A 22316-nucleotide genomic window follows, 5' to 3' on the forward strand; every position below is an offset into this window, starting at 1 on the left:
GGGGCTGTGATCAATGATTTTGGCAGCATGGACATGGTGGCTTGCTCTGAGCCACTGTAGTCAGGTGGTAGGGATGAGCCCAAGTAATGGGTTCTTGCACAAGATGAGTATGGCATGGTCATTGGAGTTACTTTCACCCCGCCATCACTAAGGGGCAGGACCATGGGGCTGCAGGTGCTGGGCTGGCCAGGCTGGCCAGGCTGCCTCATTGCTTTCCTAAAATGTAATCCTAACAGCTGCCTTCGGTGGATTCTCACTCATGAAGTTGTGGAGATTCTTCCTTTTATTTTGGCAGGACTGGAGTTTGAACTCAGCCTGGTGCTTGCTAGCCTAATGCTTTACCAAGCATTAAGCCAAGCTCCCACATCCCTTTTTGCTTTTTTGTTTAAATAGGGTCTTCTGCTTTTGCCCAGGATTTGCCTCAGACTGCAATCCTCTTACCTGTACATTTTTTTTTTGTAGCTAAGATTACAGATGTGAATCTCCATGTTCAATGTGTTTGTTGGGATGGGGTCTTGCCATTTGTTTTGGGAGGAGGGGGCCTGGCTGGCTTCCTGATCTCTGCCTCCCAAATGGATGGTATCCCAGACTTGAGCCCATACACCTGGCCCCCCAGCACCTCTTCACACCTGTGTCAAGGCTAAAGCTCATGCTTGAAGCTGCCTACGAGGCGGCTCCCAGCGCCGCCAGCTGCAGGTCCACTTAACCTCGGGCATCTTTTGCTTGTGAAGTAGCTGCCAGGGCCTGGGAGCCCCGGGGTCCCCCGGGTCAGCTGCTGCCTTTGGCTGTTTCTATTTCAAATAGCTCCGCTTCGCGGGACTGCAGATCCTCTCTTCTGTACGTGGACCGTGGGTCTGGGAGGTTGCGGTAGGGCTGGGAACGGTGGTAGCCCGGGACCCTTTACCCGGCCCTTGCTGGTCCCTAGATTCCGAGAGGGGCGAATGCCCCTCCGGCCTACGCTGGGGGGGGTGGAGGCTGTGTGACCCCTCGACCTGGGCTGATCCCAGAAGACCACCCCAGAGGGGCACTTCCGGCCCGGAGGGCCCAGGTGCGCTCTCTGCCGCCGCCGCCGCCGGCCCGCCGGCCACGCCCGCTGCCCGCCGCCGCCCCGCGCGCAGCCCCGGGCCTCAAACGCCGCGAGACCTCCGTCCCTCCCCGCGGCCCCCGGCGCCTGGAGCGCGCACGCAGGGTACGCAGGGCACGCAGGGTGGACGCCGTCCGCCGTGGGTCTCCCCGCTACACCACGGGCCAAGTCTCGCGAGAGTTGTGAGTAAACAGCCCCGAATGGAGAGCCGAGGCGCGTTTGCGGCGGAGGCGCCGTTTCTCCGGGCCCGCCGACCCCGAGCCTGAGGCGGCGGCAGGTACGTCATCCGCGCGCCGGGCCCGCCGTCCCGCCGTACCGCCGCTGCGCCTCAGAGGCCGCGCCCGAGGCCGGGGCCCGAGGCCGCCGTGCTCCTCGCGGCCCCGCACTGCGGCGGGCGGGCGGGCGGGCAGGAGGACCCCGGCCCCGGTCCCTGCCCGCGGCCGCGCGCCGTTCGGTCCCCCCGGGCCGGTTCGCCCGTGAGGTACACTTGAGCGGGACGAGGCGGCGGGCCCGGCCCGGCCCCGGCCGGCCGCTGCCCGCCTGCGGGAGCCGGGGAGGCGGGCGCGAGGTCCGGCGGGGTCTCCCGCCCGCGCGCGCGGGCCCCGGCGCCGACCTCGGCGGACGGCCGCCCCGCGCTGGACGCGGAGCCCGCGGCGTCGCGGCTCGCGGGCCCGCGGGAGCCACCGCTCTCCGCGCGGAGGGGCGCCGCCCCCCGGCCGGGGTCGGAGACCGGAGACTTCCTTTCCTTGTGCTTCTGGGGGTTTGAACTCGGCACCCGAGCCACGGCCGCGTCCTGCGGAGGCGTCGTGCCGTAAAGCCCCCTTTTTCAAGCGTACTCTCCAGCGTTCTCACTTTACTCTTAGTGAATGTGCAGCGTGGTGCGGTCGGCCCCGCGAGCCACTGCGGGACCACGTCCTGCCACCCCAGAGACACCTGGTACCCGCCTGCCGTCGGTCCCCATTTCCGGCCGGTTTTCCCGGGGTTGCCTTTTGCACTCAGCATCTCCTGCCGGTGGCCTCTGGGTCTGGCAGCCTTCCCGCAGAGCCAGGTGTTGAAGGTGTGTCAGTGCTCCTCCCTTGTTACTGTGGAAGGGCGTTTGTCAGATGGAGAGCACACAGGTTGTTCAGCCACGCGGAACACTTTTTACCCAGCAAAATTTTCTGCTCTAGTAGATGATGGCAGGAGCTGATGGTGGGAGCTGACGGCCCAATCCCTCCTCTGTCCCTGAGGTCTCTCCTGAATTCCCAGACACCCAGGGTGGTTGTTTCTAAAAAAGTGAGCTCTAAGGCAGCGCTTGAAGAACCTTGGGAACACTAGGAATGAGTTTCATTATCGCTCCCAATTCCTGTGTTCTTTGGTTCTCTTCCATCTGTCTGGCTGGACTGCTGCCTTTCAATTTGTGTGGCTGCCACAGGGTGACAGACAAAGAGAGTAACACAACTAGAAGGACCTAGGCAGTGACCTGCACCTCTCCCTCTCAAAGGATTTATAGCAAGTTCTTACTTCAGGAGGGAGTCGTATTTATTAGCAGGTTGGTGAGCTGAAATACTAACAAGAGGCCAGAACTTAGGTTTGGTATTTGGATAAAAAGAGATGAAGGGTCTCTTCCCTTTCTTTGTCTTTGAGGCAGGTTTAGGAGGTGATTTTTAAAAAAAAAAGGCTGGTAAGTCTTCCTTTGTTGACTAGTTTGTTCTGACATGTTGCAGAGATCTTTTTGCTATATTTATTAATCTTGACAATGTCTTTTTGCTTAAAGAAATGAATTTAAAATGAGGAAAGTAGATAGTTTGGAGGTACTTCATGTGGCTGGTATTGCCAGATGATCAAAGGATAAGCAAAGGCTGCTAGGAACCAAGAGAAATACATGAAGGACGTAGGATGGCTATATAAATAACATAAAAGTCAATGACACAGTAAACCCAGGGTTATCTGTTGACACAAGAGCTACAGTACAGGTCTCTTTTCTTTTCTTTCTTCCTTTTTTTTTTTTTTTTTTAATATAGAGCTAAATTAGACGTAGTAACATTCAGGAGGTTGAGACAGGATAATTTTGAGTTGGGGGCTATTTTCAGCTACATAGTGAGTTTGAGGCCAGCTTTGGTGACCTAGTAAGGCCCTGTCTCAAAAACAAAAAAAACAGGGCTGGGAAGGTGGCTCAGTGGTAGAGTGCTTGCCTTGAATGCATGAGACTCTGGGTTTCATTCCTCAGCACCACATAAGCAGAAAAAGCCGGAAGTGGAGCTATGCTCAAGTGGTAGAGTGCTAGCCTTGAGCTGAAGAGCTGAAGGACAGTGCCCAGGCCCAGAGTTCAGGCCCCATGACTGACAAAAAAACAAAAAAAAACAAAGACCAGGTGTTATTGTGCATAACTCAAGAGGTGATTCCAGTTCCAGGCCAGCCTGAGCAAAAGTTAAGGAGATCTCATCTCCTGTTGGTGCATGTCTGCTATCTTAGCTACAAAAGTTTGAAGAATAACTGTCTGAAAACCAACTAGCAGGAAGTGTTGAGGGGGCATAACTCAAATAGTAGAGTGACTGTCCAATAAGCATGAGACCCCAAAACACTCACACATAACAATAAAAAACCCTACAACTTACTGATGGTCAGAATGTGCCAGAAGAAATAGTTCAATCAGACTTAAGTATATACCTTTATTTTAAGATTTTTAAGTATATACCTTTATTTTAAGATAGTATGTACTGACATTGCTTAATTGCTAGCCTGTTAAACAATGGTAATATTTCAAGTATGCAATTAGTTAGGGAAGTGGTAGCTATGTAGCCAGCTTTTAATTAAAGTGGTTAGTACCCTTGCATGGCTTAAACATTCATTCTTCCTGGAGCTATCTCAGTAACTAGCTTATTAGAATGCAAGGCTTGGCTTCATAATTAGATGGTTATCCATCTGTGCTACAAATAATGTCCTCTACCTGAATTAGGTCTTAAAAGTATTTCCAGATAATTTCCGATGTCTTTAAGTTACACCAAAAGTATAATCTTTGTGATATTCTTCTATTATGCTAATTATAAGTAAAGAATCTTAGAGCAGATATTAACTGACAGACAGGAAGACCATTTGTTTACCTAGGTAATAAATTTGCTTTATTTTGTCTCATTTTACATACATTTCATCGTGTCTTATTTCTGGTACATGGGATTTGAACTATGTCTTTTTCATTCATTTAGTATTTGATGTCATTTCCTTTTTCCTTTTTTTTGGTGCTATTCCTCAGGATCTGGGCACTGTCCCTGAGTCTTTTTTGCTCATAGCTAGCAGTCTACTGATTGAGCCACAGCTCCACTTCTGGCTTTTTGGCAAGTAAGTAGAGATAAGAATCTCACGGGCATAGGACTTAACCGCCTGGTCTTACTTCATATGGCGATCCTCACGTCTCAGCCTCTGCTGAGTCGCTCATGTGACAGGTGTGTTAGAGGAACAGTCAGGCTCATGAAAGATCTTCTTTTAGGTATTCCCTTTATGGACCTGCAAGAGATCTTGTACATCAAGAATTCCTAGAAATTAAATCTAATTAGCCTTTGTAGATCCAGTAGCACATTAATTAGGCCCAAGAGAAGATGATATACCAATGGGAGCCAGCGAGATGGTGAACATTTCAAAGGGTGCCTTTTTCTTAGGCTTCTGTCAGGACAGTTTAAAATTGCTGCATAGCATTCCCTAGTGTAGATGAACCATAATTATTTCAACCTTCCCTACTATTGCACATTTAGATGATCTCTAATTTTTCCCATTTTTATTGTGTCCTCAGTCGTAAATGGTTATATGCTTTCAGGTTCACGTGTTGGGATGGAGTTCAGAGAATTTTAGAAAGGCAGGCTCCTCCTTCTAACTCTGTCCTCTGCAGTTCCCAGCTAGCTTTCCCTCTTGCTAGCATGGCATGGGGTCTTGGGCAAGTGGCTTAGCTCCCCTGGGCCCGATATCTCTTCTGAAAATATTACAATAGCAGGCTGTTGTGATGATTAAATGAATTATACATGCAAATTACTTAGAATAGCACTGGCCACATAAGAAATGATCCATTAGTGTCAGGTTTTTGCAATTACTGGATTTATTAGGCCAAACCCTGAAGCTATGTACATTTTAAGGGTTTTGGAAAATTGCTGTTCTAACAAAAGTTCTAACAGTTTTGCTTTTTATATTTACCATTAACACATTAGGTTACATCTGTTATTAGGTTTGTTGAATTGCATTATTTATTCATTTGTTGGTGACAGTATGATGAACTTGGGACTCTCACGCATACTAGGCAGGTATTCCACCACTTAAGCCAACACCCCAGCCATTTTTGCTTTTGTTATTTTTAAAAATAGGGTCTCACTTTTGCCCTGGCTGAGCCCTTGCTTCTGTTTATGCCTTCTGTAGCTGTAGCAGGGATGACAGGTACAAGCCACCATGCCCAGCTAAAATTGGTTGAGGTGGAGTCTTCTGAACTTTTTGCCTGAGCTGGCTTTTAAACAGTGGTGCTCTCAATCTCAGCCTCTTGAATATCTAGGATTACAGGCATGAGCCACCATACATACCTGGCTTGAATTTGTTTTGTTTTGTTTTTGAGACAGGCTCTCACTTTGTAGCCCAGGATGGCCTGGAACTTGAAATACTCCTGCCTCAGCCTTCTGAGTCCTGGGATTACAGGTATGCACCCTCATGCTGTTTGGGTTAGCTGAATTCTTAAACTTATTATATACTGAGTACCTCAACTTTTTTTTAAAGGTGTCACTTTTATAGTGTTAATCATACAAACCCAGGTTAATTTTAACAGGGTTTGTGTTGTGTGCCGTTACTACTAGGGCTTGAATTCAGGGCCAGGGTGTTCTCACTTAGCCTCTTTTCCCTCTCCCACTGCTCTACCACTTGAGCCATGCCTCAAAAGCTGTGCTTTTTGGTGGTTAATTGAAAGTAAAAGTCTTGGTTTTCCCTTCCCTGGGCTGGCTTTGAACCCAAATCCTCAGCTCTGTTCCTCCTAAGTAGCTAAGATTACAGTTGTGAGCCACCAGGCCTGGCCAAAAGTTTCCTTGAGTGTGAATGTTTCTAGAGGAAGTGCCATCTCCTTAGAATGAGATAGATGGTCAGCCCATGTCCCAGTTCCATGTCCATGGGTTCAATCAGTTGATAGTCAGATAGACCTAGGGAATAAATCATATTGGTGCTGATTGTGTAACTTTCTTTTGCTGTCATTTCTAGACAGTGCTGCATAACAACCACTCACATAGTATCTGTGTTGTATTAGATGTCACAGACCATCTAGTGATCATTTAAAATATTCAGAAGGATGGCAAGGTTATATGGAAACACTGCATCATTCCATTCATCCATCTAATTTTCATCATCTATTATTGGGGACTAAACCTTTGGGCTTTGGGCTTAATAGGCAAGCTCTCTACCACATGAGCTGCACCCAGTCTTTTTTTTTGGAGGGGAAGTGGTTGTGAACCTTGAACTCAGGGCCTGGATTCAGTCCCTGAGCTCTTTTGCTCAAGGCTAGCACTCTACCACTTTGAGCCACAGCTCTACTTCAGGTTTTTTGAGTGGTTAATTGGAGATAAAAGAGTCTCATGGGGACTTTTCTCCCTGGCCTGACTTCTAATCATGGTCTTCATATCTCAGCCTCCTGAGTTGCTAGGATTACAGGTGTGAGATACCAGTGCCTGGCTAGACCTTTTGTTTTGGTTTTTTTGAAACAGGGCGTTGCTAACCTTGCTTAAATTGCCCTTGAGTGTATGATCCACATGATCCATCTGCTTCTGCCTTCTGAGGAGCTGGGATTATAGGTGTCACTGTGCCTGGCAGTTGTTTTTCATTTCTGACTTCTTCCTGTTGCTTGTTAGTTATTAATATTATTTGATCAAACCAGCTTAGTCTTCCCTGCCATAATCCATTGCTTGTGCAATGCTGTCCTCATCTGCCCATTCTCCAGCTCCCTGTGTACCCCTCTTTAGAACACCCGCCTTCTTGTCCTCAGCATATGTAGTCAGAAAGGGAGGAAGGGAAGAAGTAGGATTTCGTTCCACATGTTCACACTGTACACACACTGTGTGGCTTCAGCAAGCCTGAGTCAGGGCTTATGCATGCCAGCCTTGGTTCTGTGGGGCTCCTGGGAGGCTCAGTTGTTTACATGAATGACTAGAGGCAGTCTGCATTTTCAAGTACACTGGACAAGTCTGGGACTGACCTGCAGGACCCTCATGATCAGTACCTTCTCCAGTTGCACAAATCATTCCCCCTATCTTTCTTCCTTCCAAATACACAATTTATCAGTAGCTAAATGCTATGTTTCACTTTCTGGGCTTCTTATGTGGAAGGTCATCTTTGAGGTCAGAGGTTTCTGCTGGGTTTATTCCCTGGAACAGGGCAACTCAGGCCAAGCTAGAGAGCGGTGGCTCTGCTGGCCATCTGTGGCTCTGTGTCACTCCTATACCTGGCCTTCCTAGCCTCTCCCCCTTCCACAGGGCCTTCCTCCAGCTCCTCCCCAGCTTAGTTCCGCAGAAGCTGGCTGCAATGTCTCCCTTCTTACAGTCAGCAGGGACTGTGTCAGCTCAGCTTCCCTGATGCCCTAGTCTCAGCTCTCTGCCGTTTTCCTTTTGTGCTTTTGATTCGGCTGTGTGAGCTAGGGTTGGCCTCCTGTGCTGTATCCCACCTAGAGGAATCTGCCCCCGATGTACTTGTGTGCTCTGCAGCACCTGGCAGTGTCTGAACTTGGGAAGCACTAAAATTACATTGATTTTCTGGAACCCTCTTAAAGTACTATTTTTTTTTAATTTGGAGGAGAATTGTTTACCTTATGAAGTCTCTTCATTTAAAAACCTCTAGTTTATTTCTTGTACTCTTTTCTTCCTTCCTTTTTTTTCCCTTTTACCTTCCCCTTTTCCTTTTTTCAGATTGGCTTCAAACTCTTGAATTTCCTGTTTCTGCCTGGCTAGTGCCTGACTTCTTTCTTTTCAAGTCAGGCTCCTGCCTGAGTCATGAGGACACACAGCTCCCTTCCACATAGACCACAGCACAGTACAAGTTCATTCTCTTTTTCTGTAAGTGAACTGTTTAGAATCAAAGTGGTTTTATCCCAGTTGGCCTACAGTTTTGATGGTATTGCTTCCAGTGTTCAATTATGTTGTCCAAATAGGTCATAGATTCTTTTTTTTTTTTTTTTTTTTTTGGTCGGTCGTGGGGCTTGAACTTGGCCTGAGCGCTGTCCCTGTGCTCTTCAGCTCAAGGCTAACACTTCTGGTTTTCTGGTGGTTTATTGGACATAAGAGTTTCACGGACTTTCCTGCCCGGGCTGGCTTTGAACTGAGATCCTCAGATCTCAGCCTCCTGCTAGCCTAGGATTACAGGCGTGAGCCATTGGCGCCTGGCAGGTCATAGATTCTTTAGTTTGAGGCAGAAGAGTTCTAAGATTTGTTTTCTTCATTAAAAAAAAAGACACACTGAGTGAGGGGCCCATTTAAACCTTTTAGACATTCCAGGTTGTTAGCATGCTACCATTTTTGTGTTATTATTTAGTATTATCATTTGACCAGTAATCTTTAAGCTGGGTATATTCTTCATGAAATCACATTCTTTGATTCCCCCATTGTGGGAAATGCCCAGCATAAAGACACACAAAGTCTGGGTGGGTTCCTAGCAAGTGTTAGGGTGACAATAGGAATCCTAGGCTCCTTCTCCATGGTGTATTTTGCTCTTGTTGACATTGTAGTAGTTCTTTCTGCTGAGGTCCACAGGGCAGCTGTCAGTTTCATCTTCCCCAGTAATTCCCCCTACCCCCAGCACCCTTTAGCAGTAGAGGCTTTCCAGAGTAGTTGCTCATGGCAGCAATGGAGGGCCTCAAACTTCTCATTCTGTTTGTGGAGGTGTCCAGCATGTGGATAGGGGCAGAAGCTGAACCCTTGTTGCTCTAAAGTGTGGCTTTCTGCCAGGATTTAACCCCTGGCTACCCCCCTTGAGAGGTGGCTGATGCTTTTCACCTGTCCTCTCCCCACTCCCTCTTCCTTCTGCATTATTTGTCTCACGTTCATCAGTGCAGCTGGGTTTTCTAGTAACACCATAGCCAGCATTTCTTTTTTTTCTTTCAGTACTGGAGTTTGAACCTCACACATGTTAGGTAAACACTACCACTTCAGACATGTCTCTAGGCTTTTTACTTATTTTTTAGAAAGAGTCTTAGATTTTTGTCCAGGCTGACCTTAGATTGTGATCCTTCTATGTATATACACATCTTCCCATGTAGCTGGGACTATTGTATAACTCAGCCTGTTAGTTGAAGTGGTTTCTGCTAACTTTTTGCTTGGGATGACCATAAACCAGCATCCCCCTCCAGTCTCCCAAGTAGTTGGATTATAGGCATGAGCCACTGTACTTAGTGCGTGCGTGTGCGTGTGTGTGCGTGTGCGTGTGTGTGTGTGTGCGCGTGCGTGTGTGCGTGTGCGTGTGCGTGTGTGTGCGTGTGTGTGTGTGTGCGTCTGTGTGTGTTTATGTATAATTTTTTGCTGTGTTCATTGGGAAGACTGATTTTTTTCCTTTCTCCTACAATTCATATATTTTGAAAGATACCTGTACCATGAATAATTTAATACTGAAATAACATTCTTTAGCAATAGCTTGCCTCCAAAGCTGTCCTCTTATGTCAGTTCCAATAAAGGGCTGATCTGGTTTTATAACAAATTTAGCAGGTTAAATGTTTTTTTAAGTTTGAGGGTTTGGCAAAACAAGTCTAATGACAGTAAAAACCTTTCTATGCACTTTTCATGGAATTGGCAGGAAGTATTTTACAGTCTGAGCACTTTTAATGCACTGTCTCTTTTTTTTTTGGTCGGTCATGGGGCTTGAGCTCTGGGCTTGAAAACTGTCCCTCAGCTCTTCAGCTCAAGGCAAGCACTCTACCACTTGAGCCACAGCACCACTTCCGGTTTTCTGGTGATTTATTGGAGATGATTTTCACGGACTTTTCTACCTGGGCTGGCTTTGAACCACGATCCTCAGATCTCAGCCTCCTGAGTAGCTAGGATGATAGGCATGAGCCACCAGTGCCCGGCTACACTGTCTCTTAAAGATTGTGTTAAAATGGCTTTGATAGAAACTATCTTGCCATTAGGTATTAATTTTACAGCAGAAAATAATGCTCATAAACTGAGTTTTCCTGAAAACTTGGTGAAATTGGTTGGGAATTAGGAGCGTATTGGTAAGATGGCCTGGTGGTGAGTTACAGGTAACAGGAGCCACACAGAATCCGAACAAGCCTCCACCTCCTCCTGTGTGTGCCTGGCTGCTTGTGGTCTGTGAGCTCAGGCTTCTGATGTCTACAATTCTCTTAGGCTGGTTTGTCCACTTTTTCATTTACTGCACTTGCTTTATTTTAATGCTGCCTTAAAGCTTGTTTCTATGAAACAAGTGACTCATGAACAGAAATGAAATACGATGTCTTATCATTGGGACCCTTTGTTCCTTTAGTCTTAATTGCAGCTGTCACTAGATCATGCCTGCCTCTCTCAGGTGCTCCTAATGCTTGTGTTCCTCTTTCTGCTTCAGAGATCACGTCACACGGTGATATTGGCTGAGCTCTGCTTGACTTGGCTCTGTGCAGATGGAGTCGAGGACTCAGTGGTGTCGGTCCGAATGACAGCAGCCTTCTGTCCAAAATGGAGAAGAAGCGGAGGAAGAAATGAAAGCCTCCCTACGGGCCAAGCTGCGGATGGCCATGGGACTTAACTTCTACTTACGTTGGACAAGACTGTAGGCTGGTTGACCAGTAAAGTTGCAGCATTTAGCCAAAACACAAGTTCTTTTTTGATCAAGGAAGAAAAAGTGTGGTTGGATTTTAGCAATTTTATTCACTTGTGACCATGAAGCTTGTCAATGTCTGGCTGCTTTTGCTAGTGGTTTTGCTCTGTGGGAAGAAACATCTGGGTGACAGGCTGGAGAAGAAAGCGTTTGAAAAAGTGCCATGCCCTGGCTGTTCCCATCTGACTCTGAAGGTGGAATTCTCCTCAACAGTTGTGGAATATGGTAATGGTGTTTCTGAAGTGTTAGCCCCTACCCTCTGCTGTTGCCAGGGAACTTGTCCTGATTTTCTACAGTAGATGTCTAATGAGATGAGCACACACTACATGAAGGTTTACCTTCAATCAAGTCTTTTCCCAGGACGGGTTGCTTGTGAGAAACACAGGCTACTTGATTCTGTGGAACAAATACCCTTGTTGACAGGAGCACTGGTGCTTGGAGTTGCTGAGTGCATGTTCTAAAGCCCAACTGTCCAAGTGTGATAGCGAAGCAAATAGGCCATTTCATCTACTCTCCAGTTGTATGTTCATTTTTAGCAAAATGAAAACAGATCACTTGACTCTCTAAATTCCTTTTTCCTTTTGAAAAACTATTTTTCATTGTAAGTTCATACTTACTTAGATAAAAAGTTTTGTTAAAAAACAACAGCAACAACTGATAAAGCTCTCATAGGAGTATAGTTTTGAATGGTGTATTGTGAAATTGGCTTAATTCAGAGCTCCAGGCCCCAGACTCCTTTCCATCTGTTCTGTTTACTCTGGGCTTTTAGGGCTACTTTCTTTTACTGGTGGAAGTTCATATTACATGTACTCTGTTATATACACATATATCCTTATTTTTCTTTGTGATCATTGATTTCAGAATATATTGTGGCTTTCAACGGCTACTTTACAGCCAAAGCTAGAAATTCATTTATTTCAAGCGCCCTGAAGAGCAGTGAAGTGGACAACTGGAGAATTATACCTCGGAACAATCCCTCCAGTGACTACCCTAGTGACTTCGAGGTGATTCAGATCAAAGAAAAGCAGAAGACAGGGCTGCTGACGCTTGAGGGCCACCCCAACATCAAGCGGGTGACGCCCCAGAGGAGGGTCTTCCGTTCCCTGAAATTTGCTGAGCGTGAGTACCGGGCCTCTTCAGTCCCCTTGAGGTTCACACTGCAGGAAGCATGGAGGCAGTGCGGTGTGTTACCACATGTTACTGGCTGGCATGTACAATGAGGCTCTGTGGCTTTGCGGTAAAGGAAGCCTGAGGTTCTGCAGTTGAGGTGCGATTGCTCTTGTCAGGAGGGATTCTGTCCAGGATCACCTTGGGGCCCCTAAACTACTGAAGGGGAAACAACCTTGTCTTTTTTTTCTGGTGACACAGTGTTGCTGTATAGCCCAGGATGGCCTGGGAGTCAGTCCTGCCTCAGTCTCTGAGTGCTGGGACATGTGCCACCTTCCCCATAGACCTTACCTTTGTGTCTCCTCTTTGCCTGAGTTTGGCTTTCTCAGCATAGGTTTTTGTTATAAAATATCTTTTCTTGGTTTTTAATGTTTCTGTCCCAGCCTCCTGTCTATGAACAACTGTGTCTCAGCTGGGCCGGACACAGGGGTGAGGGGAAGGGGGTCTGGCTCCCCATGTTGGCTCCAAGGCCACAGCTGCCACTCCATCCCAGTTGTTCAGGTCAGCATAGAGTTATCCTCAGGTAAAAAGTTCAAACTACCATGCAGTGTTTTCGAAAGTGTATATCGCCAAAAGGGCCGTCCTCCTCATCATGAACCAGGAAAATAGTTTTAGCTGCTTCAGCTAGTCCTGTTTATTGTCCTTTCCTTCACTAAAAGGAATATCTGTCACATACTAGGTTGGGAGCCTCGTGCATGCATTTTTTGAAAAGTTAACATACAGTGTTGGAAGCTAGTTCTTGACTCAGCTGCAGACTTCTGGGATCTAACTTCTTCAGAGTCCTTTCTGCTAGTCCAGATGTTTTGTGTTATTTTTTTCTCCTTAAAAGGTAATAGTACCCTAAAATGATCCAGGAAAATCAAATTAAACCTGGGATAGTTGGCCAGTTTGCATACATTGTATTTACTTGAACTCATCTGTATTTTGTTTTTTTCATCATAGAGCACTCTAGAATGTTTTAGCACAGGAACCCTACACTGTCCTGGTGGTGGTCCTATGTGCATCATTCCACAAAGACACATAGAGCCTCTGCTCTTCTTACCCTTAGTGGTGCCCTTGAGCAGTAAACTCCTTTTCACTGAAGCTTTTTTTTCCTTATCCCTAAAATGGATCTACCACCTCCCTTACTGGGCTCCTGGAAGATTAAATGAAATCAGGCATTTAAAGATAGCTCAGGAGTGTGCAGAATATTGTAAATGATGTGGAATGGTGATGGTTTCTTCCTCTAACTTGAAGACCATTTCACTTGGTTTTGGATGATCCTGTTCTGCCCTGGATTTCAGCCTTAGTTCTATCCCATGAGCCCTCAGACTAAATGAACCTGTTGTCCACAAGACAGTATTTAAAGGTATTATGAAGGTATCTGTTCCATGATGGCTCTACAGGTTTTCTAAATTGTTCTTAAATAGTGAAGGTTACAACTGAGTTTGATAGCGCAAGTGCAGTGTGAGTCACTCAGGGTGAAGCAGAGAGCCTGACCCTTGATTGAGCGTTGGTAACTCCAGTGTTATTTCTGAAGGGACTTAGCAGGCAGAGCAGCAGTGCCATGCAGGGGGTGTGTAGGCTGGGCCAGCACTTGTTTCACATAGCTGACTTTGAGTGGGCTTCCACATTTTGTTCTCTCTAGGAGTCACCTGCTAAGCCTGGGAGAGTCATTTGTGTTAGAAACAGCTGCTAGTATAGGTTTGTTCTTAAAATGGATGGTGCATTATAATATGAACTTACTGAAAGAAAAAGAAAACTTGTATTTGTTTCACTTTTCTCTCCCATTAAAAAAATTGATTTACAAATGGGAAAATGCATCATCCTTAGCAACTAAGTTTTGGCAAAAGTATATGTCCAAGCCAGGTGCCAGTGGCTCATACCTGTGATCCTGGCTACTCAGGAGACTGAGATCTGAGGCTCATGTCCCATTACTCCCCTCCCCCCAAAGTATATAGTCCATTGTGATACAGAATTGTTCCATTATCTTCAGAAATTTTCCCTCCTTCTCCCCCTTGTATTTATTCTGGGTTATGAAATGTGAAATTTAACCAGGTAAGAATATTAGTATACTGAGCAATGCATAGTTTTGGAAGGCTCTTATGTGCTGGGCATGATGGTGCATACCTGTGGTCTGTATCCCAGCCCTCAGGAGGCTGAGGCAGAACGATTCCAAGTTCAAGGCCAGCCTGAGATGAGACCCTTTCCCAACCCTCTCCTTCCTCCCTCCACCAGAATAAAAGGTTTAGCCAGAGATAGATTTAGTAGCCAACATAGCCTTTCTCTGTTGCACAAGGCAGTAGTGTAAGGCTTCATGACCTTCTTGTGGCCAGTTTATTCCTCTCCGGCTTAGTGAGAACAAGCTGCTAGTGAAAAATGAAGTAACAGAATTGAACTTTTTTTTTTTTTAAAAGATGGTCTCAATAAGTAATCCAGTCTGGCATGGAACTTTTTATATAGCCCAAGTTGGCCTCAAATTCAAAATCCTCTCCCAAGTGCTGTGATTATAGACATGTACTACCACACCTAGCAAAACTTCTTAAAATTTGTTAGTCCTGTTTTGCCTTACCTTGGTTAGAAAATTCTAAGTAGAGGACAGTTTGGGAATAGTATGGGAACTACATACGGTTCTACTGCTTTGAGAAAAATCCTAAAAAGGAGAGAATTCCACTTCTCCTCAAATGTGATTTCAAGGAACCACTGCTGTAGTGTGGTGTATTTTTCTCTTTTTTCTGATTGTTCTCTTTCTTGGCTCCAGCGGACCCTGTTGTGCCTTGTAATGAAACTCGCTGGAGCCAGAAGTGGCAGTCATCACGTCCCCTGAGGAGGGCCAGTCTCTCTCTGGGCTCTGGTTTCTGGCATGCCACTGGAAGGCATTCAAGTAGACGGTTGCTGAGAGCCATTCCACGCCAGGTTGCTCAGACACTACAGGCAGATGTGCTGTGGCAGATGGGATACACAGGTATGTGCCCTCAGTAGGGACTGTGGGAAGTCTGGTGTCAGAGGCTATCTTGTGCAGTGCCCAGTGCCATGGCCCTGCCACCTTATGTGTTTGTCCTTGCTGTTTGTTGAGCAACATGCAGTGAGCTACACCTGTCTTTGACTTCTGGTAGCTGGCATCTGTGTCTGTGACTTTTCTATATGGCACCAGATGTGTCCTGAGTCCAGAATGGCAGATTGCAGAGCATTTATTTCCTATCAACATACACACAAAGCCTGGGCTGGCTGGCAGTCTTTAGAGGTCTGTACTTCCTAGGAAAGAGATCATGTTGCAAGATGGTCACCTGGATTTGTGTAATTTTGTGAAAATCAGTTTTTATCACTTGAGTTTGGTGCTTTGTATGTAGAATGACTTAGTGACTGACTCCCCTTGCTGATCTGTTTCAGAATGAGAAACTATTAAGGTCATATCTTTGAAATAAAAGCAATAAGGTTCCATTGTTTTACCATCCATCATGCAGAACATTCCTGCTTGAACTAATGTGAGAATTTTTTCCCGTATTCAAGTATAAGCCAGAGTCTTGCCTGTAGACTGTCACAGGTGGTTAGGCTTCAATCTCCTGGTTGAAGATTTGCCTCTCTTGTGGTTTCTTATCCTGATACCCTCACCATCTCAGAGATACTTCAACATTTAATACCTGGTAGACAGACATTTTATTTTTTTTTGTCGGTCGTGGAGCTTGACCTCTGGGCTTGGGCACTGTTCCTGCGCTCTTCAGCTCAAGGCGAGTGCTCTACCGCTTGAGCCACAGTGCCACTTCCGGTTTTCTAGTGGTTTATTGGAGATAAGAGTCTCACGGACTTTCCTGCCTGGGCTGGCTTTGAACTGCGATCCTCAGATCTCAGCCTCCTGAGTAGCTAAGATTACAGATGTGAGTCACCGGCGCCCAGTTTAGACAGACATTTTAGTAAAATTATTTTCTTTTCCTGTTTAAGTTATTTTTAGAGTGAGAAATTCTCTGTAATCACTAGAAACATTTTTCTCAGAGACTGTGTGTGTGTGTGTGTGTGTGTGTGTGTGTGTGTGTCTGTGTCTGTGTGTGTCTGTGTCTGTAGCTCAGAGTTGCCTTGAACTTAAGCCTTCAACCTTTGCCTCCCCCTCCCCCCCATCAAGTGCTAGGATTACAAGTATGCACCAAAATGCATAACTTGATTTTATAGACACAAATTTAGAAAGATGTTTCCAAATATGATCTTGTATTTCTTCATTTTGGAATAGGTGCAAATGTCAGGGTTGCTGTTTTTGATACTGGGCTGAGCGAGAAGCACCCCCACTTTAAGAATGTGAAGGAGAGAACCAACTGGACCAATGAGCGGACTCTGGATGATGGTAGGTGTCAGCGTACAGAGAGTGGCCCCTGGGGGCCTCAGGCTGTCACTCCTTCCTGTCCTTGTCCATGTCAGTGCTTTTCCGTGTGCTAATGGTCCACAGTCTGTGTACCACAGTTATGTGGTCAGACTTCACTTGTTTGTGCCTTTTTGTATGACAGAAGCTTTTCTGAAGATCTCAGGAGGTGTAGGGAAGCGGAGGTGGGGTGCCAGGTGGGGGTACCACGGGGGTCAGTGGCAGCAGTTTGGGTATAGGACAGTGGAGTACCACCAAGGTCTCCCGTGGGGCTGGAGAATGACATTTACATAGATGGCTTGGCAGCAGCATTGCACTTGTAAAATGGCAGTGTCTCACAGGACTTCTTCTTCCTGTGGGCATAGGTCTGGGCCATGGTACGTTTGTGGCAGGCGTGATTGCCAGCATGAGAGAATGCCAAGGATTTGCCCCAGATGCAGAGCTTCATATCTTCAGGGTCTTTACCAACAACCAGGTGGGTGTTTGAGGACCCCTGAAACTGATGGGACCCATCCTGAAATGTAAAAAGTAAAAATGTGTTTATAAGTAGTGCCTGTCAGTGATGCCAAGCTTCCCTCTAGTGCCCCACTTGTGCTAGAGCCTTGCCCTAGTCCTTTCTGTCTCTGTGTGACTTTGCCCTTCTACCACCACTTGCCTTGACCTACCTTGAGCTCTGAAGACCTCGCTTCAGGCCCACTGTGTTCAGTGATTCCTAAGTTTTCTGTTTCTTGAACTTCAGGCATGCTCAAGGCTGCCCTGCCATAGGTCTTGCTGGTGGATGGATAATAATGTGCTTTGTGTTTTTTATTTGTGCTTGAGATTTATTTGAGGTTTTTGTTGTTGTTGTTTTAAAAGATACTTATGGAAGAACTAGGGGCATGGCTCGTTGGTATTGTGCCAGCCTAGCAAGTATGAGGCCTTGAGTTCAAACCCTAGTTCAACACACACACACACACACACACAAATTATGCTTTATGTAGAGTGTATTCTTTATCCTAAAAAAAAGGGTCACTGATACACTGGGAGGTGTTTTAATTTAACTAGGTGTCTTACACGTCTTGGTTTTTGGATGCCTTCAACTACGCCATCTTGAAGAAAATTGATGTACTAAACCTCAGCATTGGTGGCCCTGACTTCATGGATCACCCCTTTGTTGACAAGGTTGGTCAAGTTATTGCGTAGCTCCTACTCTTTTGTCTCCCACCTCTGTCATTTCCAGTGGGTTAGTGGCTTCTTACCCAAGTGACAGCTTTGTGAAAACAGATACTGACATGAGCTTTAATGACTTGTATGTTATAAACCAGTGGATTAAAGGCCTGTTAATTCCTTTCTAACCTGTATAGGCTTTGCTCTGCTCAGCTGCTCTGCTCTGCTCTGTTCTGTTCTGTTCTCCTTTGCTCTGTTCTGCTCCACTCCGCTCCCCTCCCCTCCACTCCACGCCGTGTCTTCCTGAACCAGGCTAGTGAGCTGTGTGCCCTGCACTGCTCAGTCCTGCATCATGGGTACTGTTCTCTCTCGTGTAGAGAACAGTCCAGATGTGCCTACCTTGTCATGCCCACACTGCCTTGGAGAGGCTCCTCCTTTTGAAGATTGTTGAAGTCATAGGGTTTTATAATTATGTGTTGACTGTTTAGAGTGGCATACTTGTATTAACTAAATGCATGCTAATTTTGTAGGTGTGGGAATTAACTGCTAACAATGTTATCATGGTTTCTGCTATTGGCAACGATGGACCTCTGTATGGGTAAGTGGCCTCAACAGAGTGGTTTTGGAATACTTTCCCTGAAACAACTGAAAAATTATGTCAGTCTGTACATGTCTACAAGTACTTGTTTGTATCTAATACTCGCGTGTGTGTTAACAAATACTGTCAATTAAATAAAACAACAATGTGTAAGAAAACCTTGAGTATTTACCAATCTGCTTAGCAGTTGTCAGCATAAGGCCATTCTTCTGTTTCTTTTTTTTTTTTTTTTTTTTTTTTGGTGGGAGGGTTCCAGTCGTGGGGCCTGAACTCTGGGCCTGGGCGCTGTCCCTCAGCTCTTCAACTCAAGGCTAGGACTCTACCACTTGAGCCACAGCGCCACTTCCGGCTTTTTTTTTTCTGCTTATGTGGTACTGAGGAATCGAACCTAGGGACTCAAGCTTGCTAGGCGAGCGTTCTACCACTGAGCCACCTTCCCAGCTCCCTTTTTTTTTTTTTTTAATTGCTACAAATAGCCATTTAAAGGCCCAAATTCATTTATTTCTTTTTTAAAAGTAGTTATTACAAAGTTGATGTACCAGAGTGGTTATAGTGCTAAATTTCTTTTTTTATTGTGAAAATACTGTACAGAGGGGTTACAATTACATGGGCAAGATAATGAGTACATTTCTTTTTTTCTTTCTTTTTTTTTGGGGGGGGGGTCCGGTCGTGGGGCCTGAACTCTGGGCCTGGGCACTGTCCCTCAGCTCTTCAGCTCAAGGCTAGCACTCTACCACTTGAGCCACAGCGCCACTTCCGGCTTTTTTCTTTTCACTTATGTGGTGCTTAGGAATCGAACCCAGGGCCTCATGCATGCAAGGCAAGCACTCTATCACTGAGCCACCTTCCCAGCCCCAATGAGTACATTTCTTACCAAGCATTGTAATCTCTTCCTTTGTTTCCCCTTCCCATCCTCCTCCCCTCCCCTATACTACTAAATTTCTTAATATTCTTTCTACCTTCCCTGAAACAGGTCAGGAAAATGACGGTTAGGAAGGAATGGGTTCTGAGTATGTATTGAGAATATAACTATATATAAAGCACAGGGGGTTCAAGGAGAAGTAGAGGCATGCCTGCCTTTCTGGGAAAGATGGGGTATACACTATGAAGCTCCAGGAGTAAGAAAATGCTTCCTGCTGTGAGAGACCTAGCGGCTTGTGAGACCTCAAGTAGGAGAGCAGCAGGAGCCAAGTGGCAAGAAACACAGCCCACTAGCCTCTCTGTATGGCTTTAGATCTCAATTTTCTTTCTACCTGCACCTCTGATTTTTATTCTGTGTTTAATGTGTGTAGGTAATTTCTTGTGTTTAGCATCCTGTGTTATTGACTTGGGAGAATTGTTTGAGTTAACCAAGGCAGAGAGGAAATGCTGGATGTATGTTCCATGTGCTGTGTACAGTGGGGGAGAGACTGAATGTCTGTTCTCCCTGTGTGCACATGCTTCTGGTGTGGACATGCACCAAAGCCAGCTGGACAGCCTGGGCTGAGGCACCTGCTGAGGGAAGGCAGGTTGTCTGGAGGATAAAGGGAGCTAATGCAAAGCACCCACCACATTGTATGAGGCTAAGCTATGTAAAGTTGGTGTTTATGTAGGTGAGCAGACATAAATAATGAATAGCTTAGCTTAGAAGATGACTCTCCCCTTGCAAGAGGTCCAAGGTTCTGGATTGGCTGTGGCATAGCAATGTGTGTTGTGAGATATAATTGTCAGTGGGTGGACTGCCCTTCCCATACCTCCCCTCCCAAAAGCTCTAGTTGCTGTGCAGTCCTGTTAGGTTTTCTCATTTTCCTTGCATGTGTTCCTCCTGGTCCCCTGCTTTCTATTTCTGACATCTCTGCTTAATTCCCACTTGCTAGCTTGTCAGTTTCTAGCTCTTCTTCCTTCATTTCGTCTTTTTCACTCCAGCTCTTCTGGTATAGATCAGTGGGTCCAGGGTTTGAGCTGACCTGCCCCCAGGCTGAGAGCCTTCCCTTTTCTGAGCCCTAGGTCATTGCCTGTCACTGAGTGGGGGCATAGGGAATGACAGGTGTGACAGGACTGCTCACATAGCAGTTACAGTGGTGGAGCTAGGCTGTAGGAAGAGCACCACACAGATGTTGCCTTCCTTTTTGTCTGTTTTTCTGTTCAAATAGTTCCCTAGCAGTTTTTTACTCAGTAGTTTGCACTAGATTGTACTGAGTAGTCGATAAAATCCACATATTCCAAGGGCTTTGAAATTCTAGGCTGGAATTGGCAAACTTTTCCTGTTAGGGGTCGGAGAGTAAACATTTCAAGCTTTGTGGCCAGATAGTCTCTGCTACTTGGCTTTGGCCTTGTGGCATGAAAGCAGCAATGAGTTATGTGGAAGTTGATGGGCATGGCTGTATTCCAGTAAAACCATACTTACAAAAACAGGTGGCATTTGATTGGGCCCACAGCCACTTTTTGCCAACTCTAGTCAGAACCTGTTGGCTCACCTTTATTTACAGCTGGCACCTTTACCTCAGGTCTGGTCCTCCTGTGTCTATAGTAGAAGCTGTGTTTATTTCATATTCCCTCTCTCCGACCCTGCTGCTAGTCCTCCTGTTCACACCTGTCTGCTCTTTTCCATGCTGTTCTTACTACCTTGTCACACAGTTGCCCTCCTGAAACCCCATGGCTTTTGTGGGAAGTTGTCTTTGACCATTTTTAATCAGAGTAGTGAATTTAAGTTGTGTTGTTGGGAAAACTTGGAGAGGAAGGCCTTGTCTCCGCGTATTTTGTTCTTGTGGTGCACACATGGACCTGGATATCTGCAGTGCCTCCTGCAGTGATGGTAAGTGCCATGTGACCATCCCTATCACCCAGCTGGAGACACGCGCAGGCTGACAGCTCGGGCATTGGGAGAGTAGAGGACGGAAACATGCTGGCTGAAAGTGAGGCGTTTGTCCATCCCAAGCCAGGCCCCTTGCCAGGATCTTTCTTTTGGGGCCCTGTACCCCAACCTGAGTCTGCAGTCGTGGCTCTCCCCTTTTCAGTACCAGCAGTGATGTCTTGATTTTCTGGCTCAGTCCTCTCAATAGCTTCCCTTTTTAACACTCTTGAGTGTGTTAGGTATTGACAGATCAAGAGTGGATGGGTGGGAGGGTAGGACGGCAGTGTTCTTTTGATGGCTTCAGTGAGAGGTTCTACTAGTGACTTCAGTTAGCCTATGTTCCTTAGAATCATAGGCCTGTGTAGACATCCAGCATTAAGCCTGCTTCCTCTGAATGGTCTCCCTTCCCTGTGGCATGTTGTCCCCACTGAGCTCAGATGTCAGTGTCATTGTTGAGTGGGCATAGTTTGAAGACACTGCAGTCTTGGAATCTGTTACAGTTGTTGAATTGTCAAAGAGTTTTTCCTTTTGATAATGGAGTTTAGACGTGTGCATGTCTAAGCACATAACTGGTTATTTCAGAAGCACTTCATGTTGATTTTAGAATTTGTATGCTTTTGTCATTACTAATGTCACAGTAGCTTCTTTGCACATCTAGTACCCTTGAGGTACAGGAGAGAACAGCTTTGGGTTTTTTTGTTTTTGTTTTTTGCTGGCCATTCTCTGAGGGCTTTCTCTAAGGGCAGAAGATGGCAAGGTAATAGTTGTACCCACGTTGTCTGAAGAAGTGAGGTGCACTGCTAAAGGTCAAATGAAGCTTCATCCTCTGCGGTGATGTTGTTGGGGCTAATCTGGTGGAGGAAGCAGAATGAGTACACTTGGAACAACTCAGAAGTGATGTGAGGATATGTAGTTAGGTGGTGGATTTGTGACATGTTCACACGTGGAGGTTCAGAGTAAGGAGCAAGTTAGGGAGCCTGGAGTCAAAGAGGAAACTTGCCTGTGTGGTAAGGTGACAGGGAGAAGAGGGAAAAGAGGAAGAGCGCTGCAGGTGAGAGGTAGTAGTTAAACAGTGTGGAGTTGACCAGGGCAATGGCATCTCACAAGACCGAGGAGGGTAGCAGGCTGTCAGAGCTGCACAGGTCTTGTCACAGAAGAACCTAAGGAAGCTTTAGATTTTTCTGGCAGTGTTTTTCCTTGTTTGAATGATTCATTGTAAATTATTTCTCTCCCCCCTTTTTTTTGTGTGTCCCAATTTAGCACTCTGAATAATCCTGCTGATCAGATGGATGTGATTGGAGTGGGTGGCATTGACTTTGAAGATAACATCGCCCGCTTTTCTTCCAGGGGAATGACTACTTGGGTATGCTTT

General features: G+C 46.1%; 1 protein-coding gene across 2 annotated transcripts in view; it reads left to right on the forward strand.

Annotated features, from left to right (window-relative positions):
* The first annotated feature begins 1241 nt into the window (after positions 1-1241).
* The window catches only part of LOC138823538 (membrane-bound transcription factor site-1 protease), a 45596-nt gene continuing 24521 nt past the window's right edge, over positions 1242-22316 (forward strand). Inside the window, exons 1-10 of one of the 2 annotated variants that reach the window (XM_070016917.1) lie at positions 1242-1361; positions 5659-5734; positions 10622-11098; positions 11735-11992; positions 14781-14984; positions 16242-16352; positions 16733-16842; positions 17412-17528; positions 18044-18111; positions 22205-22307. In XM_070016917.1, the coding sequence (XP_069873018.1) occupies positions 10936-11098; positions 11735-11992; positions 14781-14984; positions 16242-16352; positions 16733-16842; positions 17412-17528; positions 18044-18111; positions 22205-22307 (1134 nt within the window). In that variant the 5' untranslated portion in view covers positions 1242-1361; positions 5659-5734; positions 10622-10935. The remainder of the gene's footprint in view (positions 1362-5658; positions 5735-10621; positions 11099-11734; positions 11993-14780; positions 14985-16241; positions 16353-16732; positions 16843-17411; positions 17529-18043; positions 18112-22204; positions 22308-22316) is intronic. The other variant, XM_070016916.1, reaches the window with a different exon arrangement.

Source organism: Dipodomys merriami, unplaced genomic scaffold (assembly GCF_024711535.1).
Source record: "Dipodomys merriami isolate MVZ:Mamm:240054 unplaced genomic scaffold, mDipMer1.0.p SCAF_120, whole genome shotgun sequence".
NCBI lineage: Eukaryota > Metazoa > Chordata > Mammalia > Rodentia > Heteromyidae > Dipodomys > Dipodomys merriami.